General features: G+C 38.5%; 1 protein-coding gene across 4 annotated transcripts; it reads right to left on the reverse strand.

Annotated features, from left to right (window-relative positions):
* Window positions 1-89: 89 nt before the first annotated feature.
* Window positions 90-18,550, reverse strand: BZW1 (basic leucine zipper and W2 domains 1). 4 transcript variants are annotated; one of them, XM_032221663.1, is made up of 12 exons: window positions 18,444-18,550; window positions 14,711-14,784; window positions 12,725-12,901; window positions 12,074-12,168; window positions 11,655-11,720; window positions 11,208-11,343; window positions 10,054-10,163; window positions 9,385-9,555; window positions 6,981-7,127; window positions 6,503-6,641; window positions 2,324-2,446; window positions 90-2,237 (listed from the first exon to the last, which is right to left on the reverse strand). In XM_032221663.1, exons 2-12 carry the CDS (start codon window positions 14,772-14,774, stop codon window positions 2,206-2,208), a joined length of 1,260 nt encoding a protein of 419 aa, XP_032077554.1. In that variant the 5' UTR covers window positions 14,775-14,784; window positions 18,444-18,550; the 3' UTR covers window positions 90-2,205. The 4 variants fall into 4 exon arrangements, with proteins under 4 accessions (XP_032077554.1, XP_032077545.1, XP_032077563.1 ...); XM_032221654.1 differs by having other exon boundaries at window positions 18,440-18,546; XM_032221672.1 differs by lacking the exon at window positions 18,444-18,550 and adding an exon at window positions 18,022-18,174.
* Between the last annotated feature and the right edge of the window lie 209 nt (window positions 18,551-18,759).

Consider the following 18,759-nt stretch of genomic DNA (forward strand, 5'->3'; position numbering starts at 1 on the left):
GAACTCCGTATGTCTTTTACAGAGCAATGGTAACCTCCAACCTAGACACTTTGCTATATATTGGGAAATACAATTCTCAATGATCATGGGGAGTTGAAAGAAATATTTTTATTAAGAGTGCAGTTTTCTTCATAGTGAAATAATTTAAAAACAACCTGTATCAATAGCATTTTTCAGCTGTTCCGAATTTAATGCCCAATGGAATGGCTGACATCTTCAGTTTTGTGCGTGGCCCTATTTTGTATACAGTCATAAATATAGCTGGACTCTTAAAAGTGGTAACTAGTTGCAATGAAGTCAAAAGATTATTTCCTATGCTAGTAAAATGGAATAAAGCTGCAGGATGGTAAAACTAAATATATGAAATGAAAGAAATTTATGTTCAAAAGTGGGAATCTGCTTTAGGAAATATATCAAATTTCATCTTCGGAACAAAGTATATTTTTATCTTGCAAAACATTAATTGATCTGATTTAGTAATTTCTAAGGAAAACAATATTTCCTTAACAGGTTTCATTAACCATCTTCCACTCCAAATATATAGAAACTCCCTTTCAGATTTTATACTACATATTAAACATGGCTATGCAACAGGGGTGGGTTCCTACCTGTGTTGGTACCGATTTGCTTTGCGTACTTTGGTTCGCGCCCAAAACGGTGCGAACAGGTAGAAACCCACCTCTTCTATGCAACCATAAAACTCCAGGGAAAAACTGTTACCCAAATATGCATTCATATATTTATACATACTAGAAGGAATATCACGAGGGTTAACAATGGCAAAATGACAAATGCATATGTAGGTTTTGATTGCCTGGCAAGGTTAAAAACAACTTCAATCTAAAGAGAAACCAATTTTGATCACACCATTTTCCCATTGTTAACACACATTACTGATATCCCATGATAAGGGTTGCCTAGAGCTTGGTAATTTAATGCCAAACAAAACTTTTTGCTGCCACTTCGTTCTGTGAAGGTATCCTCAATGACCACTTGTTCAGTAACCAGCTTCAACAGCACTGAACAACAGCAACTTGCACGGTTAGGTGATTGTGATCTGGCACCTTGCTTGCACTCACAATTATTGCAGCAGTCACACAATTGTAATTTGTAGCATCCTCGAAAGCTTCTCACAGGCAAAGTCAATGGAGAAGCCAGCAGAGAAGTTGACGTTGTATAGGCAAGTGCTCCCCACCTATATACCCCCCTCCCTCTTAAGCTTGTGCCACTTCCACTTGTAACAAGGATAGCTGTTCCACAGCAAAAAAGTTACTAGGAGGGCAAAGTTTCAGTTTGTTAATTGGGATATAAAGAAAAGAAATTCTAAATGTTGATCTGAGCCTAAAATACAAACTAGCTAAATTTAGCAGCAAGGAAAATGCTCTGAATCAAACATTTTCAACCTCAAAATAACCTGTTTAGAATTTTTTAAAGATTCAATTTAAACCATTGTACAATTTGCATACTATGGGCTGTGTTAGGAAGTATATCAATTTAATTTTTTAGCTAGAAAAGTCAGAAAACCTTTTTTTTCTCCTTGCCATAGCATTCTTAGCTGGTCACTGCAGATCATTTCTGCATAGTATTCAATTGCAAGATTTAATCTCACATTGTGTTTTTATTAAAGCAAGGAATGTTGTTACTCCATGGAGGAAAAAAACTCTTAATCCGTGAAGAGACACAGTCTAAAAAATGCAAGAGTATCAAAACCAAGAAGCTGAGAGGAAAGACGACAAGTGGTGTAGGAGAATCCATTCTTAGTCTAGTTCTCTTTCAAACAAAAACAAATCTGGTTTGTAGATTTTGGATACTTGTACAGTTTAATCTGCAAACAGAGTTTTATAACAAATTTCATTTCCCATGTCTACTGCAAACCTTTATAGAAAACCCAGGGATAAAATGAATTTAAGTTGTGGGAAGGCCTTAAATTATATTACAGTAGAAAATACAGGAGGTAGAATGTAACTGAAAGGATTAATGCAATGTTAGGATCAAATCTAGAGCTCCTGTAAGCTACTAACACATGGTTTTAAAAACCTAATTTCAATGTTTTCTAAGGACCCTAGAAAATGCAAACAAATTTGTTATGAGAGCCCTTATATCATGCTTGATAAAGGGAGGTAGGATGTAAGAATCAGAAGGACACAAAACATGACACTTTTTATCTACAGCTCCTGTTTGCTTTACTGTTGACATTTTGACAATTTAGTCACCTTCTTCAGTTTCAGACTCCGATTCTGAAAGACAAACAAAAGATTTCAGATTGAGTACAATAGTCAGGATGTCTAGTAATTAATAGTTTAATAAGAGTAGGACTACTTGCCTTCCTCTGCATTTTTGAGCCATTCTACGAACTTTTTCATTTGTTCCAGAAAGACACTCTTTCCTTTGGCAAGGTGTGCATCTTTATACCATTTCAGGATGGGTTCTTCACTGAGTACCTCAGCTGTGAAAAACAAAAGAATAGGGCTGTCAGGCAACACATCCCACAAGGAATGGAGGATTAGTGTCTGCCTCCTAGGTCAGGCAAAACTTTCTACAGCAATCCACTATGTGACTCCTTGAGAGGAAAACAAACCCCATCATTTTCTTCAAAACTCACTTCCCCCAAAGATAACCCAACTATCATCACAAGTTCTGCATTTAAATGAACTTTAGGAGATCCCTTCATAAGAGTTGTTAAAACAAACCCCACGCAGTTGAAACAAAGTAAGTTGAGTGCAATACTCTTAAAAACATGGCTTTAGGAATCATCTGAAAAATATTCTTAAAAATTCAACAGTATCTGATGGAAAAGAATCTTAACAATGGCTAAATCGGAAGGGACTTCTTTTTTGCTGAATCTTCAAGAAGTTCCATTGGAATGAATTATAACGAATGTAGACATTTCTCCCCCACACTTAAAAAGTGTACTCCAATTCCCATTATTTTCTGCAGTCCTCAAAAAGTGTCTTTAGTTGCTGTCAACTTTCTCCTTCAGAATACCTCTGAATATCATTTTGCACACTGCAAATCATTCAGAACATTCAGAAAGGTGTACTATTAGTCCAAAGTCATTCAATCACTGCACAGCTGTGTGCAGAGGCTTGCCATCCTGGGCATGGAATAGTTGTGATCTCCAAAATGTTTGTGTCTTTTTTTAAAAAAACCAAATGTTGTAATCCGGATATTCTGAAGCGGTTTCATTTCTGGAAATAAAATGGCTTGTCTTGTTCCATACACAGTCCAAGAAACCCATTTCTAGAGTCATTAATTTGAATTTTGATCCATCATATTCCACCTACTTTTTATGTAACTATCTCTAATTAACTTCTCTAATGAGGGCTGTAATTATAGATAATATGGGAAGCAGTTTGAATACTTAACATGATTCTGATTTTATACTCTATTATAGTGATTCTAAGACCAATTTAAATTTCTTCAAATTTTTGTCACCAGCAATTTTTTGTTTACTGGATATTTATAATTATAGGTGGTTTTCTTTCAGAGGCATTTGCTGCATCAAGAGGGAAGCCTAGTGTCATTCTCTTCTTCTGAAGCCTCCGTATCCTCCCCAAAGGATTTGTGACCTCATGGAATAGATTTTAGGAAAAGGAGAAATAAAAGAACTGTGCTCTTTTTTCCCCACAGCAGAATATTCCTAGGAGTGAAGATCTGCTCCCAAGAATTCTGGATTCATTCAGATCATCTATCTATATAATCATCCATCTATCTATCTATCTATCTATCTATCTATCTATCTATCTATCTATCTATCTATCTATCTATCATCATCTATCTATCTATCTATCTATCTATCTATCTATCATCTATCTATCTATCTATCTATCTATCTATCTATCTATCTATCTATCTATCTATCTATCTATCTATCTATATACATACACATACACGGGGTGGGGTGGGAATTCCCATTTTGCTGGGAAATGCATGGTAATCAGCATGTGGCCTGGCATTCTTTGAGTAAAACGACCGTTGACTTACCTGAACGGTCCTTCGATGTGCGCTGCGAGGAGAATCCAAGCATGGGTTAACTTTGTCCATTAGCCTAGAGACTGAGTTATGAAATTGTTGGCCACGCCTCTTCTGACTGGAAGGGTTCAGTTTTGTATGAAGGCTCAGCCGAATTAAGAGATGTAGATTTTATCAGTTCAGAATGCAGCGGGGATAGGGGACAACCTTGTCTTGTACCTTTCTGGATTGCTATACTCTGCGTTAATTCACCATTAATTATTACTTTGGCTTTTTGATTTGTAGAAATACACCATCAGAGCTAGATATAATCAGAAAAGTGTTGGCCTGTGCGGAAGCAGATTCTTGAACTTAAAAATAAAGGGGGAATCAGAATATTTTGAAGTCTGGAACAGATTTTATGATTGGTATAAGACAAGGTGACAAGACTGGAACAAACTGTATTATATTGTGATTGGACAGAAGGATAGACAATGTATTAAGTAGGTTAATTGTTAATGGTTGAGATTAGCTGTATATATGGTCACTTCCACTTCGCGGTACTGCATTGTTTTAAATGTAAAAATAATAAAAATATATTTTTTTTAAAAAGAAAGCTCCAGGTCACCCAGGTCCTCCTCCTTGCCCAGGGTAGAGCCCTCACTGTGAATTGAGGGGGTCGGGGACTGAGGATCCTCCTGGGAAACAGCTGGATCCCTGAGTAAAGTGGAAGGTCTGGACTGTCCCCTACGCTGGAGTTCATCTACCCCTTGCGTTATGGCCACAGAGATCATGTCTCTGAGGTCCGGTGGGATACTAAGATTAGAAGGTTCCTTGGGCCTCAACCCTGCTGCGGTGGGTGTAAAGGAGGCCAACGGTGCCATGCTCCTAGGCGCAAGCACTTGACCCTCCAACATGTCTGAGAGATAAGACAAGGATTGTGGCCCCAGAACCCACATCCCCTACAGGTAGCCCTTGTGGCCTAGGAATATCAGGAGACCAACCCTGAACCCCTGTCAGGCTGTGGGGGGGGGGGGGGGAAGCAGGTGGAGAGCCCTGCATCATAAGAGCTGGTGGCGACCTGCTGGAAGTGGAGGTAGTCTGAGGCTTAATCCCCTTCTTGTTGTTCTCTTTGCGCCCTGTGGCTCTATCTGGGGCTGCAGATGAGGCGTCTGCCCTGATTTTGCAGGAGGTCCTGGCGATCGGCCTCCCAATCCTATCACTGGTCCTGGGATGAATGGGTGGCAATGAGGAAGAAGTCTCTGCCCCGGAATTGTTCCTAGCCTCCAAGCGATCTGCCATTATCAGTATTAGAAAGCTCACTCAGATAGACTAAGGAAGATTCGTTCTGGTTATCAGGCCTTCACAATAACTGCACAGTGAAGTGAGAGAGAGAACACGAGCTGCAGAACTGCACGGGACGAAACCTCGTGCACAATGGCGGCCCGCAATCAGAAACAGTTAACTCCGCCCTTAGGTGATCTTTCATCATTCTATTAGGCGCGAAGAATCCTGCCACCCCTTCGGCCGGTTCTAAAAGGGTGCAAAATTCAAACGCCTCTAAAATGGCCACCGTTCCAAACATCATTGGGAGCAATGAAAGCTACAGCGCTGCTTTCCCTTGTGGCAGCAAGTCACAGCAGCTGTAGCGCTGGCGGCAGAACGCCAAACATGCTCTTCCACAATCATGCCGGTCGCGCTTGAATAGGCAAGCCCAGCGGCAAAGACATTCAATAAGGTGAGGGAACTGATCGTGCTTGATGAGTGGATCGAGCCCGCAGTAGCCGACACGAGAGTGGCGAACCAGCTCTCAGCTGCGGCGATTGGTAGGTGAAAAAGGGCAAATTGCCACCATTCCGGCTGATTTAACCTTAAAGGAGCACCATTAACGCGCTGAGAAACGGCCTGGCAAGGCAGTCCATCGGAATGGAACAGCCTATCTTAAATGAGCTGTAGTTGCCTAGAGGAAAGAAATATCACACTACAAGGAAAATATACTTCTTACAGTCAATAAGTTAATTTGTCTATTATTCTAGAGAGAAAAATTATATGTCTCTTCAGGCTGGACTGAGTTAAAAAACTGAACCCTTCCAGTCAGAGGAGGTGTGGCCAACAATTTCATAACTCAGTCTCTAATGGACAAAGTTAACTCATGCTTGGATTCTCCAAGCAGCGCACAGGAGGACACAGGCATTTTTTGAGCATTGGACAATTGTGGGAAAGTGTTCTAAGGAGAAGTCACTTTCACAGAACTTTGTTATTTAATTCACAGAATCTCTGAGTTTTGTTCCATGCCATAACACTTAGCACAAAAGTGAACCATTAATCCCTAGAGCAAAACATAAAAATCTGATAATAATCTTGCAATAAGAGAGGCTGTATTGCTTATGTATTATTTAATCTCTAGAGCTTTCCACAAATTTACAAGACTTTACTGGAATAAGCAACTCCCAATGTATTCCAGCATATAGGCCTGTCTTATGAACACCAGAATCCAAGATTATAGTCAACTTCCTCTGATTTCAAAAGAAACAGATTTGTTATATATTACCTTTGTAGAAGAGCACCACTATTTTCGGGAAGGCCTTCATGAAATGGATGTTGTCGTAACAGTACTCTTGAATCTTTAGCAACAGAGTCAGTTCAGACTGACCTTGGGTTGTAAAGGCAGCAAGAAGAGGGCTGTATTGCTGAGAAGAAAGTCATAAATTATTTCCTAATTTGCATTTAAACATTTGCTTCATCTTAGCCATGGAGAATACAGTTATTAAAAAACTAATATTTTCTTAAAATGCCTTTTCTAATTCTTACAAAGAAAAATGTTGTCAAGAAACCTACACTATCTTAGAATCTTTGGAGTAGTTTCTTAATAGCGTTAAGTCTCCATTTTAAAAATAAGGTCACTCTAAAAAAAAATTACTTCAGGAAAACCTCAGACAAAACATCCTGAAAAAGACAGATGGATGATTAAGATATCTGCAACAGACTGAAAAAATATTTAAAACATAATCCTATCAATGAGCTTATACCTTCAAGTGCTTGATGGCTTGTTCTGCGACGAGCTCCTCTTTTTTGTTCCATTCCACAGTGCTCATTACACTAGACCAGATGATGCCAATTACAGTCTGCTCTGATATGTTGTTCTTCTTCATTTCTTCCTTGACGTATGGTATGATCTAGGCAACCAGGGTTTGCACATTAGCCTTGTCCAGACATTTATAATGAACTCAAACTGGACTTTAACCAAAACTATGCAAGAATCCAAGTCAAGCAAGGTCTTGAACACTAATACTGTACTCAAGTCCAAGTAAATCTGAATAGAGCTTCCTCTTAGACCTGCCACCTGAAAGTATGGAAATGGGACACAGGAATCCGATTGTGTTTTGACCTTACTTTTGTTCAACATACAAATATTGAAATGGCGGAAATTGTTAATATTCTTTATCAAATTTAACAGTGCCAGAATAACAATTTTATTTCTCAAACATAAGCAAATTTAGCAGGGTACTTAATGTAAAAAACATCACTTCTAACATATTTTGAATTGTTATTGAGCGTCACACTGAAATATCAGACTCAAGGCTGAAAGAGTGTTTTTTCCTGAAACAAATTTTATCTGCGCTGCTCAAGGCATGTTAACAGTAGGGAATAATTGCTAGCTGTTAGGTAGTTCAGAATATTAATTTCAAATACTAGCACAGTCAACTGTCTTTCAACCATTGCCATAAAAGAATTATTAAAACACATCAAGAGTGGACAGCAATCATAGATCTGAGGCATTCTGTTAACAATACCAAAAAAGCAATGGAATGCTTTGGATTTGATTGCAAAAAAATTGCTTTTAATTGCTAAGCAAGGCAGTTGCTAAGTGAGTTACATCCCATTTTACAACCTTTTTTGCCAGTTATTAAATGAATCAATGCAGCTTTTATATGAATCGTGTACTGTATTTTTCGGTATAAGATGGACCTTTTTCCCTCAAAAAAGAGGCTGAAAATCTGGGTGCGTCGTCTTATACACGGAATACAGCATTTTGTGCCTCCTGAAACTCTGTCCCCTTCACCGAAATGGCTGTGCAGAGCTTGTAGAAGGCTTTCAGAGAGCTCCTGGGGGCTGGGGAGGGCAGAAATGGGCAAAAAATGGCCCATTTTCTGCTCAATCCCCCCCCCCCCAACCTCCAGGAGCACTCTATAGGCTTCCTAAAGGCTATCCATGCCCTTTTTTTGACGAAAAATGGGCTCATTTTCATGAAAAACAGGCCCTTTTGGGAAGGTTTACAGGGTGCAAAAACTTTTTAAAAAAATTTCTTTCTTCAAAACCTTGCTGCGTCTTATATTCCAGTGCGTCTTATACGCCAAAAAATACAGTAGTTTTCTGTCAAATCAATAAGTATAATCTTTATTGTTGTTGTACTTAAATACAACAAAATTGGTTGTATTTAAATAAAGTTTCTAGGAATTCTATAACCATTAGGAGATCAGAAGAGCTAATCATAAACTCTATGAAGTAGGAATTATAGAATTGCTTATGGAAAAGGTTGGGTGACCAGAATAAAATATTTGGATTTAGTTTCATTTTTCTCCTAAAGTGCTCTAGTTATCACTTGGCAAGCAGTCTACTCTATTATAGACTACTCAAATTAAAACATGTCATTTCATCTGGGGGATGCAATTGATATTAAATAGTTAAGCAAATCATGGATTTTGCTTGTTGGAAAATGGCTAGGAATGTTACAAATGATCACATGACCAGGGCCTGAATTTTGATCATGTGATCCTGGGGATGCTGTAACAGTTATAAATGTGAAAACCAGTCATGTCACTTTTTTCAGCACTGTTTTAAGTTCGGTCACTAAACAAATAGTTATTAAGTCAAGGACGCTTGTACAATTATGCGTAACATTATGTATACAAATATTTATGATGAACTATTCTTTCTTTTAAGTTTCTGAAGTAAATGTCTGCAGGAAAAATGTACTGACAGTGATCTTAAAAAGTAAAAAGATGCCCTGGAACTGTCCTCACATCCCTGTGGCTATATCCATCCAGTTTTCTGAAAGTAGTTTACCACTACCTTTTTTCAGGATATGTGTTAAATTCTTTCAGGATTTATGTTCAATTTTTCAGTCTAACAGCCCTAAGACTTCTAGCAGATCTTTGTCCAAAGATTAACCAAGGCTTATCTTAGTTAGCTTGAGATCAGTCAATGCTGGCTAGCTTTTTCTTCACATTTTTCAATAAAGCACAATGTTTTACACTGAAGAAGTTAAATAAAATATTTCATGAATCTTAAGAATTTAACTTACCAAAACTATTATTGTCCTATTATACCTAACGTGTACCATTAGGAACTCAATTAAAAATGCTATTTCATTCTGGTATTCCATTAAGTTCTTAAAGAATTCATCTATGCTTGCCAGCTAACTATACTTACATCCTTAAAGGTATCTCCTCGTGACATCAGCTCTTGAAGTTCTTTCTGTAATTCTTTACGAGCTCCTATGCACTGCTGGTTCCGAACATATTCAGAAAGTTCCTTCAATCCTGCATCAGTGAAGTATTTTGTAAAGTGTTCAAGGCTTTGCTTGTTGGCTGGAAAGAGCTCCTGTAACATATGGGTTTTTTTTTTGTAAATATTAAGGAACTATACATGGAAGTGCTTACCAAAAAGACTTCATCTTTGTTTGATGCATGGAAATACTCAAAATAATATATTTTTTTCTACCTGCTGAGAAGGTAGAGATGAGGAGTTATATATCTTAGTTTTTATCACCATACATTTTCCTATCGGGTTTCCTTGAGGATCATACTATGTCAAAATTTGTGTTAAAATACTGAATTCAAATCAAGATTTACCAAATATACCAAAGTGCCAAACTAGAGTGAATTATAATGAAGATACCAAATTCAGATTTTTAAAAAATTAAATATGCAATAGTGAATCCATTAGATGAGCTTCAGGCATGAATCTGTGCATCCAGAACAGTCACCCAGTAATAAAAAGGGAACCATGAAAGCTAAAAACAATGTTCTTGGTATATACCAATACTCTACTCTCTCTTAACAGATGTTTCACTTTGACTACAAAACTCTATCTACTTACCATCAGCCTATTATCCATATTGACTTTGCGAAGGCTAGCAGCAACTGCATTGATATCTTTTTCATTTATCCATGATTTGAACAATTTTACTGCAAAGGCTGCTGAAACACCTGCACAGAAAATGGCACAATTACTTTTAAGACTTCACAGTGGGAATACGTAGGATCCTCTCCTTCTACAGACTTTCCAAGTTTTATCTAGCCAATAATACATTTAGATCATGGAAACCCCTCTTCATACACTATAACTTACAATAGACTTTCCAAAAGGAAAGTGTCAAAGTGAGTCTCACATTATCAGGATTATTACTCAGCAATATTTTCAACAATTTTTGCTACTCTATTACCGAAAGACATGATGCCTGCAGGAGCTGAAGATTTTAAAATCATTAGAAGAGAATGATTTATTTATTTTTCTCTTTTTTGAACTGCCCACCTCCCTTAGAGAGGGTTTCAACGATTACATAACACTATGTAACACAATAGAACTCAACAAATTTCTATGATGACAAAACAAATACAATGCTCCTTGGCCTCAAATGCTATTTAATATTATTTTTGCTCTTGTCGTATATCAGTAGCTTATATTTAAACTTTAGAAGCAATTTTAGTTTTAAACTGAGTCCACAATATTTATGAACACAGTTAATCCTCAATGTGCCTCTGTAATAAAGGCTGCCCATTATGACCATCAGTCATGATGGTCGTAAAGCAGGTCATCACACGATCGCCTCAATTTTACCCTTTTTTCTGATAGTCACTAATCAAATCAACTTGATTAAGTGAATCCGCAGTTAAGAAAGTAAGCCCATTGTTTGCTATGGAGATTTTTTTTTTTTTGCAAAAACTGGAAAATACTGATTTTCCTCAAAAGCGGCATAAATTTGGTCACATGACCATGAGACACTGCAAAATGACCATAAATATGAGCCAGTTGCTGAATGTCTGAAATGTGGTCATTTCAGTGAGGGATAATCCATCAGAACCCAGACATAAGCACCTTTGAGGGGACCACTGGAACCTTGAACAGTAGCTAAGTGACTGGTCATAAGACAAAGGACTACCTGTACTATGAACATAGCATGTGAACAACAATAAGTGAGGGTGTTGCTTCTATGGAAGAAGCTGCATCAGAGGCAAGATTTCTGTAATTACCTTCTTTAACAAGATTCTCATTATACAGGCTGTTGAGAATTGATGCATTAAGGTTCCCATTGGCCAGAAGAATACCCGTCAGCATGGCCAGCTTGTTCCGCTCAGACTCTGAAAAACCTTTCAAGAAGAGCAGCAACTGCAAGAGGAAATTCAGTAACGGTCATCTTGAAACAAATGATATACTGAAGCCATACTACAGTATTAAAAGTAATTTTTGTGGCAGTCATCAAAAGACCATCACTTTTTCACATTACACTGCTCAAAAGACATTTGTAATTACTTTCTCTCAATGTGTATACATGCGCTAAAATTGTTATGCAGTAGATGAAACTTTTCCCCCCAGCTAGAAAATGACCAGCAGAAGCAGACAGTCTAGAACTACTTATATATAATAACATCCATTTTTTGGCAAGGTAAGGTAAAACAAATCTAGTTTTCATTGAGTACCTTTTTAACTTCATCCTCAAAGCCTTTTTCCAGGTATTTGTATCGCCTGATCAGCTTGTTAAAGACCTATAAAATAGATAGTTTGGTGAGGTGGTTAAAGCAACAGGCTGGAAATCAGGAGAGTGTGAGTTCCAGCTCTGTCTTGAAAGCTGGCTGGGTGACTTTCAGCTAGTCATTCCCTCAGTTAAACGTACCTCACAGGGTTGTTGGGGGGTGGGGATAAGAGGGGAAAGGAGTGTATTCATTGCCTTGAGTTAATTATAAGAGTTATTTATAAAAATAATAAGTGGGATAAATGAAAATGATCAGGATTAAGAAATAAAATGCTTAATTAACAGTCATTTAGATATTTTTATATATCAATGTATCATACTATAGAAAAATAGAATCAATAAAATAATAAAAGAAAACACACAAACCGAGGCAAATGCTTGCATTGTTTCTAGGTCTTCTTGTGCAGCAAATACACAGACATCTGTGTGCATCATGTCATCTGCCAGGGTACCACCTGGGGCTGTTACAAATAAAAATTATTTCAATTGTAAGAAAAACAACTGTAATAGAAGTTGTTTTGGTCTATAAGAACATCTTTGTTGAAACAGTCAAAGTTTAAACAATCCATATTACACCTGATTTATTGCAAATGAAATTCATTTTTTTAGGGATTGAATAGGTAGGCAAATGAATCTGATCTTATAGTATTTTGGGAGAATACTGAAAGCCAACTATGTTCAGATCTGATCTGAGCCGTGATTTTTCTTCTAACAGTTATGTTAAAATGATCACACTGCAGCATACATTGCCTCTATTCTATTTTTTGTTTTGAATACTACAATCACTTTTAAATTATATAGGTACACAAGCAATTCTGAAAAAATAAGACTGTTTTCATAATGTATCCATGTGATCATAAGCTGAAAAGTTAATAAAGATACTTGCTTTTTTCTCTTTTTCCCTACACTTTTCCCTTCCCCCTTTCCTCCCCCATTTTATCTTCACCTTTCTTTATATTTTTGTATTTTGTGTTTTGTTAAATTAATAAAGCATGTGAACAAAATAAAGATACTTGCCCAGCATTCCACCAGCCACCAGAATGTCAAAGAGTGTCTCTGCATAGCGGCGATAATCAAGTTTTGCTCCAGAAGCATCAAGGAATTTTGCTACTGCTTCCAAATCACTGCCAGTTTCATTTAAACCTTGAATAATACAGTCCTGAAACTGAGTGGGGTCAAACCTCTCTTTTTCATCTGCAATAAAAAGTAATACTGTAAATGTATCTGAAAAGAAATTCAGGGTAATTGGAGTTATTCATTTAATGCCGAGAATCAGTTCAACCAAAAGGAAAGCCAAGGATCCCATTAAATTCAAACAGGTTAGCTAAAGAGTTTAAAGTTCTATGCAAACTTTGCAGTTGCTAAATAGTTGATTCAAAGTAATACAAAATCAAAGTACCCTCTGTTGAATTCAATGGGGGTTATTCTCAGACAATGTGCCCAAAAGCTATATGACTGAAGAGAAATGCCTTTTAAAATATCATTGTTACATTTGTAAATTCAAAGCTAAGTAATCTAGAGAAAAATTAAGACAAAAAGCAGAAATGGTTTACATTAAATTTTTCCTCAAATTCTGCTGACAGACACTTAAGGCAATACATAGTTTTCCTTCATAAACATGATCCCATGTAAAGAGAGGGAATTTCTTTCAACTATGATAAAAATCAGGGTTGCTCTCTTGTTCCAGAGCCCAATCCCTCTCTTACAGCAGTTTCATATGTGATAAATGAATAAAATTAAGCATTGCATGCTAGTTAGTCCTCAATTTACAACCATTTGTTTAGTAACCATTCGAAGTCTGAAAAGTGCTGAAAAAAGAGATTTATGACCAGTTTTCACACTTACAACTGTTGCAGAATACCCGTGGTCACGTGCTCAAAAACTCAGGGACTTGGCAACTAGCATCTATTTATGATAGTTGCACTGTTGGATTTTTTTGTCCTTGAATGGCTGGGTGGACTGGACATTAACATTTGAATCACTATAAGTCCATATATTTGCCATATGCTAAATAAAACAAAAAGTTGCACTGTGTCTAATGCAGTGTTTCTCAACCTTGGTCACTTGAAGATGTCTGGACTTCAACTCCCAGAATTCCCCAGCCAGCGAATGCTGGCTGGGGAATTCTGGGAGTTGAAGTCCAGACATCTTCAAGTGGCCAAGGTTGAGAAACACTGGTCTAATGTGATCATCATTTGTGCCCTTCCCAGCCAGCTTCCAACAAGCAAAGCCCATGGAGGAAGCCAGATTTGCTTAACTGCATGGTCCACTTAACAACAGCAGTGATTCACTTGTCTGTAGCAAAAAAATGTCATAAAATGGGGTGCAACTTTTAACTGCCTTGCATAGCAACCGAAAACTGGGGCTCCATTGTGCTCATAAGTCAAGGACTATCTGCACTTGCAGCATAAAATGAAATACAGTATGACCCTAGCTCAGGGGGGTCAAACTTCCGTTGTCATGGCGGCATCACATGATATATTGGGACTTTCCCCCCCTTTGCTAAACCAGGGTGGGCATGGCCAGCACATGACGCATCCGGCCCTCAGGCCGTGAATTTGAGAGCCCTGCCCTAGCTAAACCTTTCCTCAGATTGCCCAATCATTTTGTTTATTAGCAATCAACTTTTTTGAAGAAGTAAAAATGCACATTTTCTCAAAGATTCCATTAACTCCATAGTCTTGCGTGAACTTAATACATGAACTGTCAGACTGATTAAAAATCAGTGACTAGGAATAGGAATCAGAACCCGATTCATGAACCTTAAGATTTTAAATGGAATGTTAATCATTATTTCAATAATTAGTAATAAGGAAAAAAAATCAGAGATGTTGATTCTATAATGATCACTATGTAAACATGTTTTCAATATGTCTTGAATAAGATTCAAAAAGATTCATTAATAAAAACCATCAAAAGTGATATCACAAACCAATCTTTACAGTGATGTGGTAATTTGTAACTGATAAAAAATTGATTAAATAGGCATATGATTACGCTTACCTCTTTTCCTAGTTTTAAAACGCTGGCCTGATAGCGTTGGCTTTTGCTGCTTTTGATTATTCATAAAAGACACCCTGTGATTAGCAACAAATTGAAGATACATTGGTTAAGAAAGTAATCCTTAAGAATTTAAAAAGATTTGGTCAAGACATTTACTACCTAAACACATCAGAGTACACAGATTTTTCCCATTCCCAAAATTTCCGTGTCTATAATGCCATTAAAAATGAGTCCTAAACCACATATTTATATTTAAAACTGGAACATTAATCAGAAACAAGTTTGTTAACTGCAAAATAGTGATTTATATAATACATAGTTACCAAGGTGGCAGGTTTATTATTGCATAACAAGAACAATCACTTAACAATCTTATCTCAAGTTAATTCCTATTGCCTTCCTATTGCCTTTAAAGAGAACATTAGGTAGATCTCATTCCTACTACAACTGAGGGGGAAAGGCAACTGTTTTTCTTTTTAATGTTACTTTTCTGGAGAACTGCAATTAAAAGGCATTCTTTGCATTGATAGATTTCTGATTCGGAAGAGTCTGTAAAGATATTGTGATAGTCAGCTTGTCTCGTCTTGGAAGGTTTACTTTTAACATAGGTGAGAGCAGCTGTATCTTTTCTTTTGTGAGACTGGATAGGCTAAGCACCACATATGCTTTTTAACTGCCAGGTCTTAAAGAGAGCTTCCTCAAGTCTCCTTCACTGAGCCATCATCTAGGAAGATGTTTTAAAATCCACTTCTCTATTATAAACTGTTTTATAGTTCAGTCTGTTCTAATTAATTGTATTATTACAAGTGTTATAAATAGGAATAGGAACAAACAGGAACAAGGCACTGCTGCTTTCTGCCACTGTTGCTGTAACTAGTGACTCTTAACTAGTGCTGTAACTAGGGGCTCTATCACTATGAGGACAGAATGGTGAAAACCTACCTGGTGATACCATCATACAAATGCTATGACTTGCGTCACTGCAACAGGCAAAAGTTGCCATTTTTCTTGTGTAGACTAATAGGAGCATTTGCTCACCAGATTATGGGATTATCTGTATCTCCCTGATTAAATATTACAGCAATTTTAAAACAAGTTATATTGCTGCCATTTTGCCTGTAAATCCTATTTACCTTCTGTATAAGTTATTTTTAGATTATAAATGAAAAGTAAGGGATAATTAATTTCTATCAATATGCAAATTGGTGTTTAAGACTGACAGGTAATGAATAAATGCTGTCAAACTAATTAATACTACAATGCAAGTTTTTCTTAACAGGTAACACTGTTCACACCCACTATAGTCCAAAAAATCTTTGATGACTTAACCTGATGGTTCAATCAAACTATCCATTTGGAATATAATTTGTATGAAATTCCCTTCTCTCTTTTCAGACTACTTTTACCTACAGCTGTCCCAATTTCACTGCAATGTGACATAATTGCAGGAACCCTCAAAATCACAATTGAAATCATATTGGAAATTCAAATTCAGTAACATGTGAGCTAGTGATTTAACAAATTTCACAGATTGAAGCCAGAACAATTATCCTTACTGAAGCCTCAAAATTAATTAAGGGATAGGTTTTGCTTTGATACTAAAGTCTAGTCTTTGTGATTTTACTAGTGCTCTGTATCCACATAAAATAAGGATGTCAGTATTTACACTAAAACCAGTAATAGTATGACAAAGTTATTAATAACCTACAACAGTCTTTCAGAAACTAATTCCATTCATGTGTATTAGGACTGTAATCCTCAATACAAATTCTGGAAAGCTAAATCTATATAAAAAGTAGCTAATTAGTAAGGACTGCAACACAGAATATCTCCTTTCTACAAGTAAAAAGGGAAGCCTCAATTCAATTTATATTAATGTAAATACACAATTATGATGCACTAAATATTGAACATTAATAAGTAGCACAAAAACAGGGAGAGGAGATAATCACATGCAGGCAAAAATACAAAAAGAAACAAAACGTTTCTTCAAAGTTCCACAAATTAGGGTGGAGTTAAAAATCACAAATTAAGATTCCTTAGACAAGGATGGGAAAAGGAGAGCAAAAAAAAGGTAGTGAAATTATCTCCCCATTTCCATTGTTGGTGGCAATGTTGGTTCCAAGGGATGAATTTAAACATTTCTCCTATATGGCCTCTGCCTATACTAATAGGTAGTGTATTTCTCCTTAAAACTGAAATAATGTTACATCAGGAAGCAAGGCAAATTCTTGGTAATCTTGAGAAAGCAAAATGATAGAACAGAGCAGAAACGGAATGATTTTCCCGTTCCATTCTAAAAATGGATAAAACAATCCTATTTCCCCCTTTATAAACGGGTATAAAATGTGTGTGTGTGCATGCCGCCTGCTGTGTGTCCCTTTTAATACTTTATCCTAGTTTACTGAGCGTCTAGTAAAGAGTTTGGGAAACAAAGCCATTTCTTACAAGGCCCATTCTCAACTCTTGGGGGGCGGGTATTAAATGGGAAGAATATACTCAGGGAGCTTGAAGGAAGGTAGAGGTAAAAGGGATAAAACATTCCTATTTCCCCCTTTATAAACGGGTATAAAATGTGTGTGTGTGTGCATGCCACCTGCTGTATGCCCCTTTTAATACTTTATCCTAGTTTACTGAGCGTCTAGTAAAACAGTGTTTCTCAACCTTGGCAACTTGAAGATGTCCGGACTTCAACTCCCAGAATTCCCCAGCCAGCATTCGCTGGCTGGGGAATTCTGGGAGTTGAAGTCCGGACATCTTCAAGTTGCCAAGGTTGAGAAACACTGTAGTAAAAGACTTTGGGAAACAAAGCCATTTCTTACAAGGCCCATTCTCAACTCTTGCGGGGGGGGGGGGGGGGATATTAAATGCAGTATTAATTCTTCTCTTTTTTTTAGCCTATTAAAGAAAAGAATTGTAACCCTAAAAAGCTCAATCGCTTTAAAAAAAAAAGAGTAACCTATTTAGAGGGCCATCTCTCATATACGCACCGGGGGGGGGAAAAAAGGTTAATAATAATCGGGTTAAAGGAGAGACAAATATTTATATTTCGGGCCTTCGCCGTTCAAGTTACTACCAGGCTCCTCCCTCCAGGTCCGCCCAGGGAGGGACCTTCCTTCTCTCACTACGTTACAGCCCGCGCCACAAAAGAGCAGCCCGGGAATACGATGTGGCGCTTCTCCTCCTCCTCCTCCTCTACTACTTAACGTAGCTGCCTCGGATAGAAAAGGGGGAGGCGGGTGCTTCCCCCCCCTCCTTTCCGTCTCCCACAGCGCCCCCCTCGTCCTCTCCCTCCCCTCCCTTCTACCCACCGAGCCCTCCGGGCGGAGGCGGCCGCTGCTGCAGGAGGTGGAAGCGATGGCCGAGGGAAGGGGGGATGTCTCTCACGAGCACCGCCACGGCTAGGCTAGAGTCCCGCTTGTTTCCTTCCGGCCACCACCACCGCCGCCGCCGCTGCCGCCGCCTCGGGTAGCTCTCTCTCTCCCCCTCTCGCTCTCTCCCTATCTCTCCCGCGACGACGGAGGCAGCGGCGGCGTCACCAACCAACAGAGGCCGCCGCTTTGTTACCCGACAGGTCAGGCCAGGCCGCGCCAGAGGACGTGAGGGGGGGGGGGGGAGGGGGGGGGAAGAAAAAAAAAAAGAGGGCCCGACCAGCGCGGCCGTTACTCTCTCCAGGCGCGCGCTCCGAACGTCTCCCGCCCGCCTCCCCGCCCCCGTCTCGAGCCTCACCGACTTTTAAGGCAGAAAAGGAACGTCCAAGGAGCACGAGCTTTACCAGCGACGCGAGGAGGACGGAAAGGTGGCTAGAGGCGGTAGCGTCTTCAAGCTCCTCCCCCTTCAACCTCTCGCGAGAAGCGGAGGTGACGCGAGGACTGCACGGAGAAGGCCCCTCCCCCCCCGGGGGGGGGACGGACAACAACAACAACAACAAACCCTTCGTGCCTCCTGCGTCGCTTATGGCGGGGAGAGGAGATCTAATCGCTTTATCAGAAGCCGCGCCTGGTTTGTTTGTTTATGACTTTCCCGCCATGGGAAAAGGAGGAGGAGAG

This window comes from Thamnophis elegans, chromosome 1 (genome assembly GCF_009769535.1).
Source record: "Thamnophis elegans isolate rThaEle1 chromosome 1, rThaEle1.pri, whole genome shotgun sequence".
NCBI classification, from domain to species: domain Eukaryota; kingdom Metazoa; phylum Chordata; class Lepidosauria; order Squamata; family Colubridae; genus Thamnophis; species Thamnophis elegans.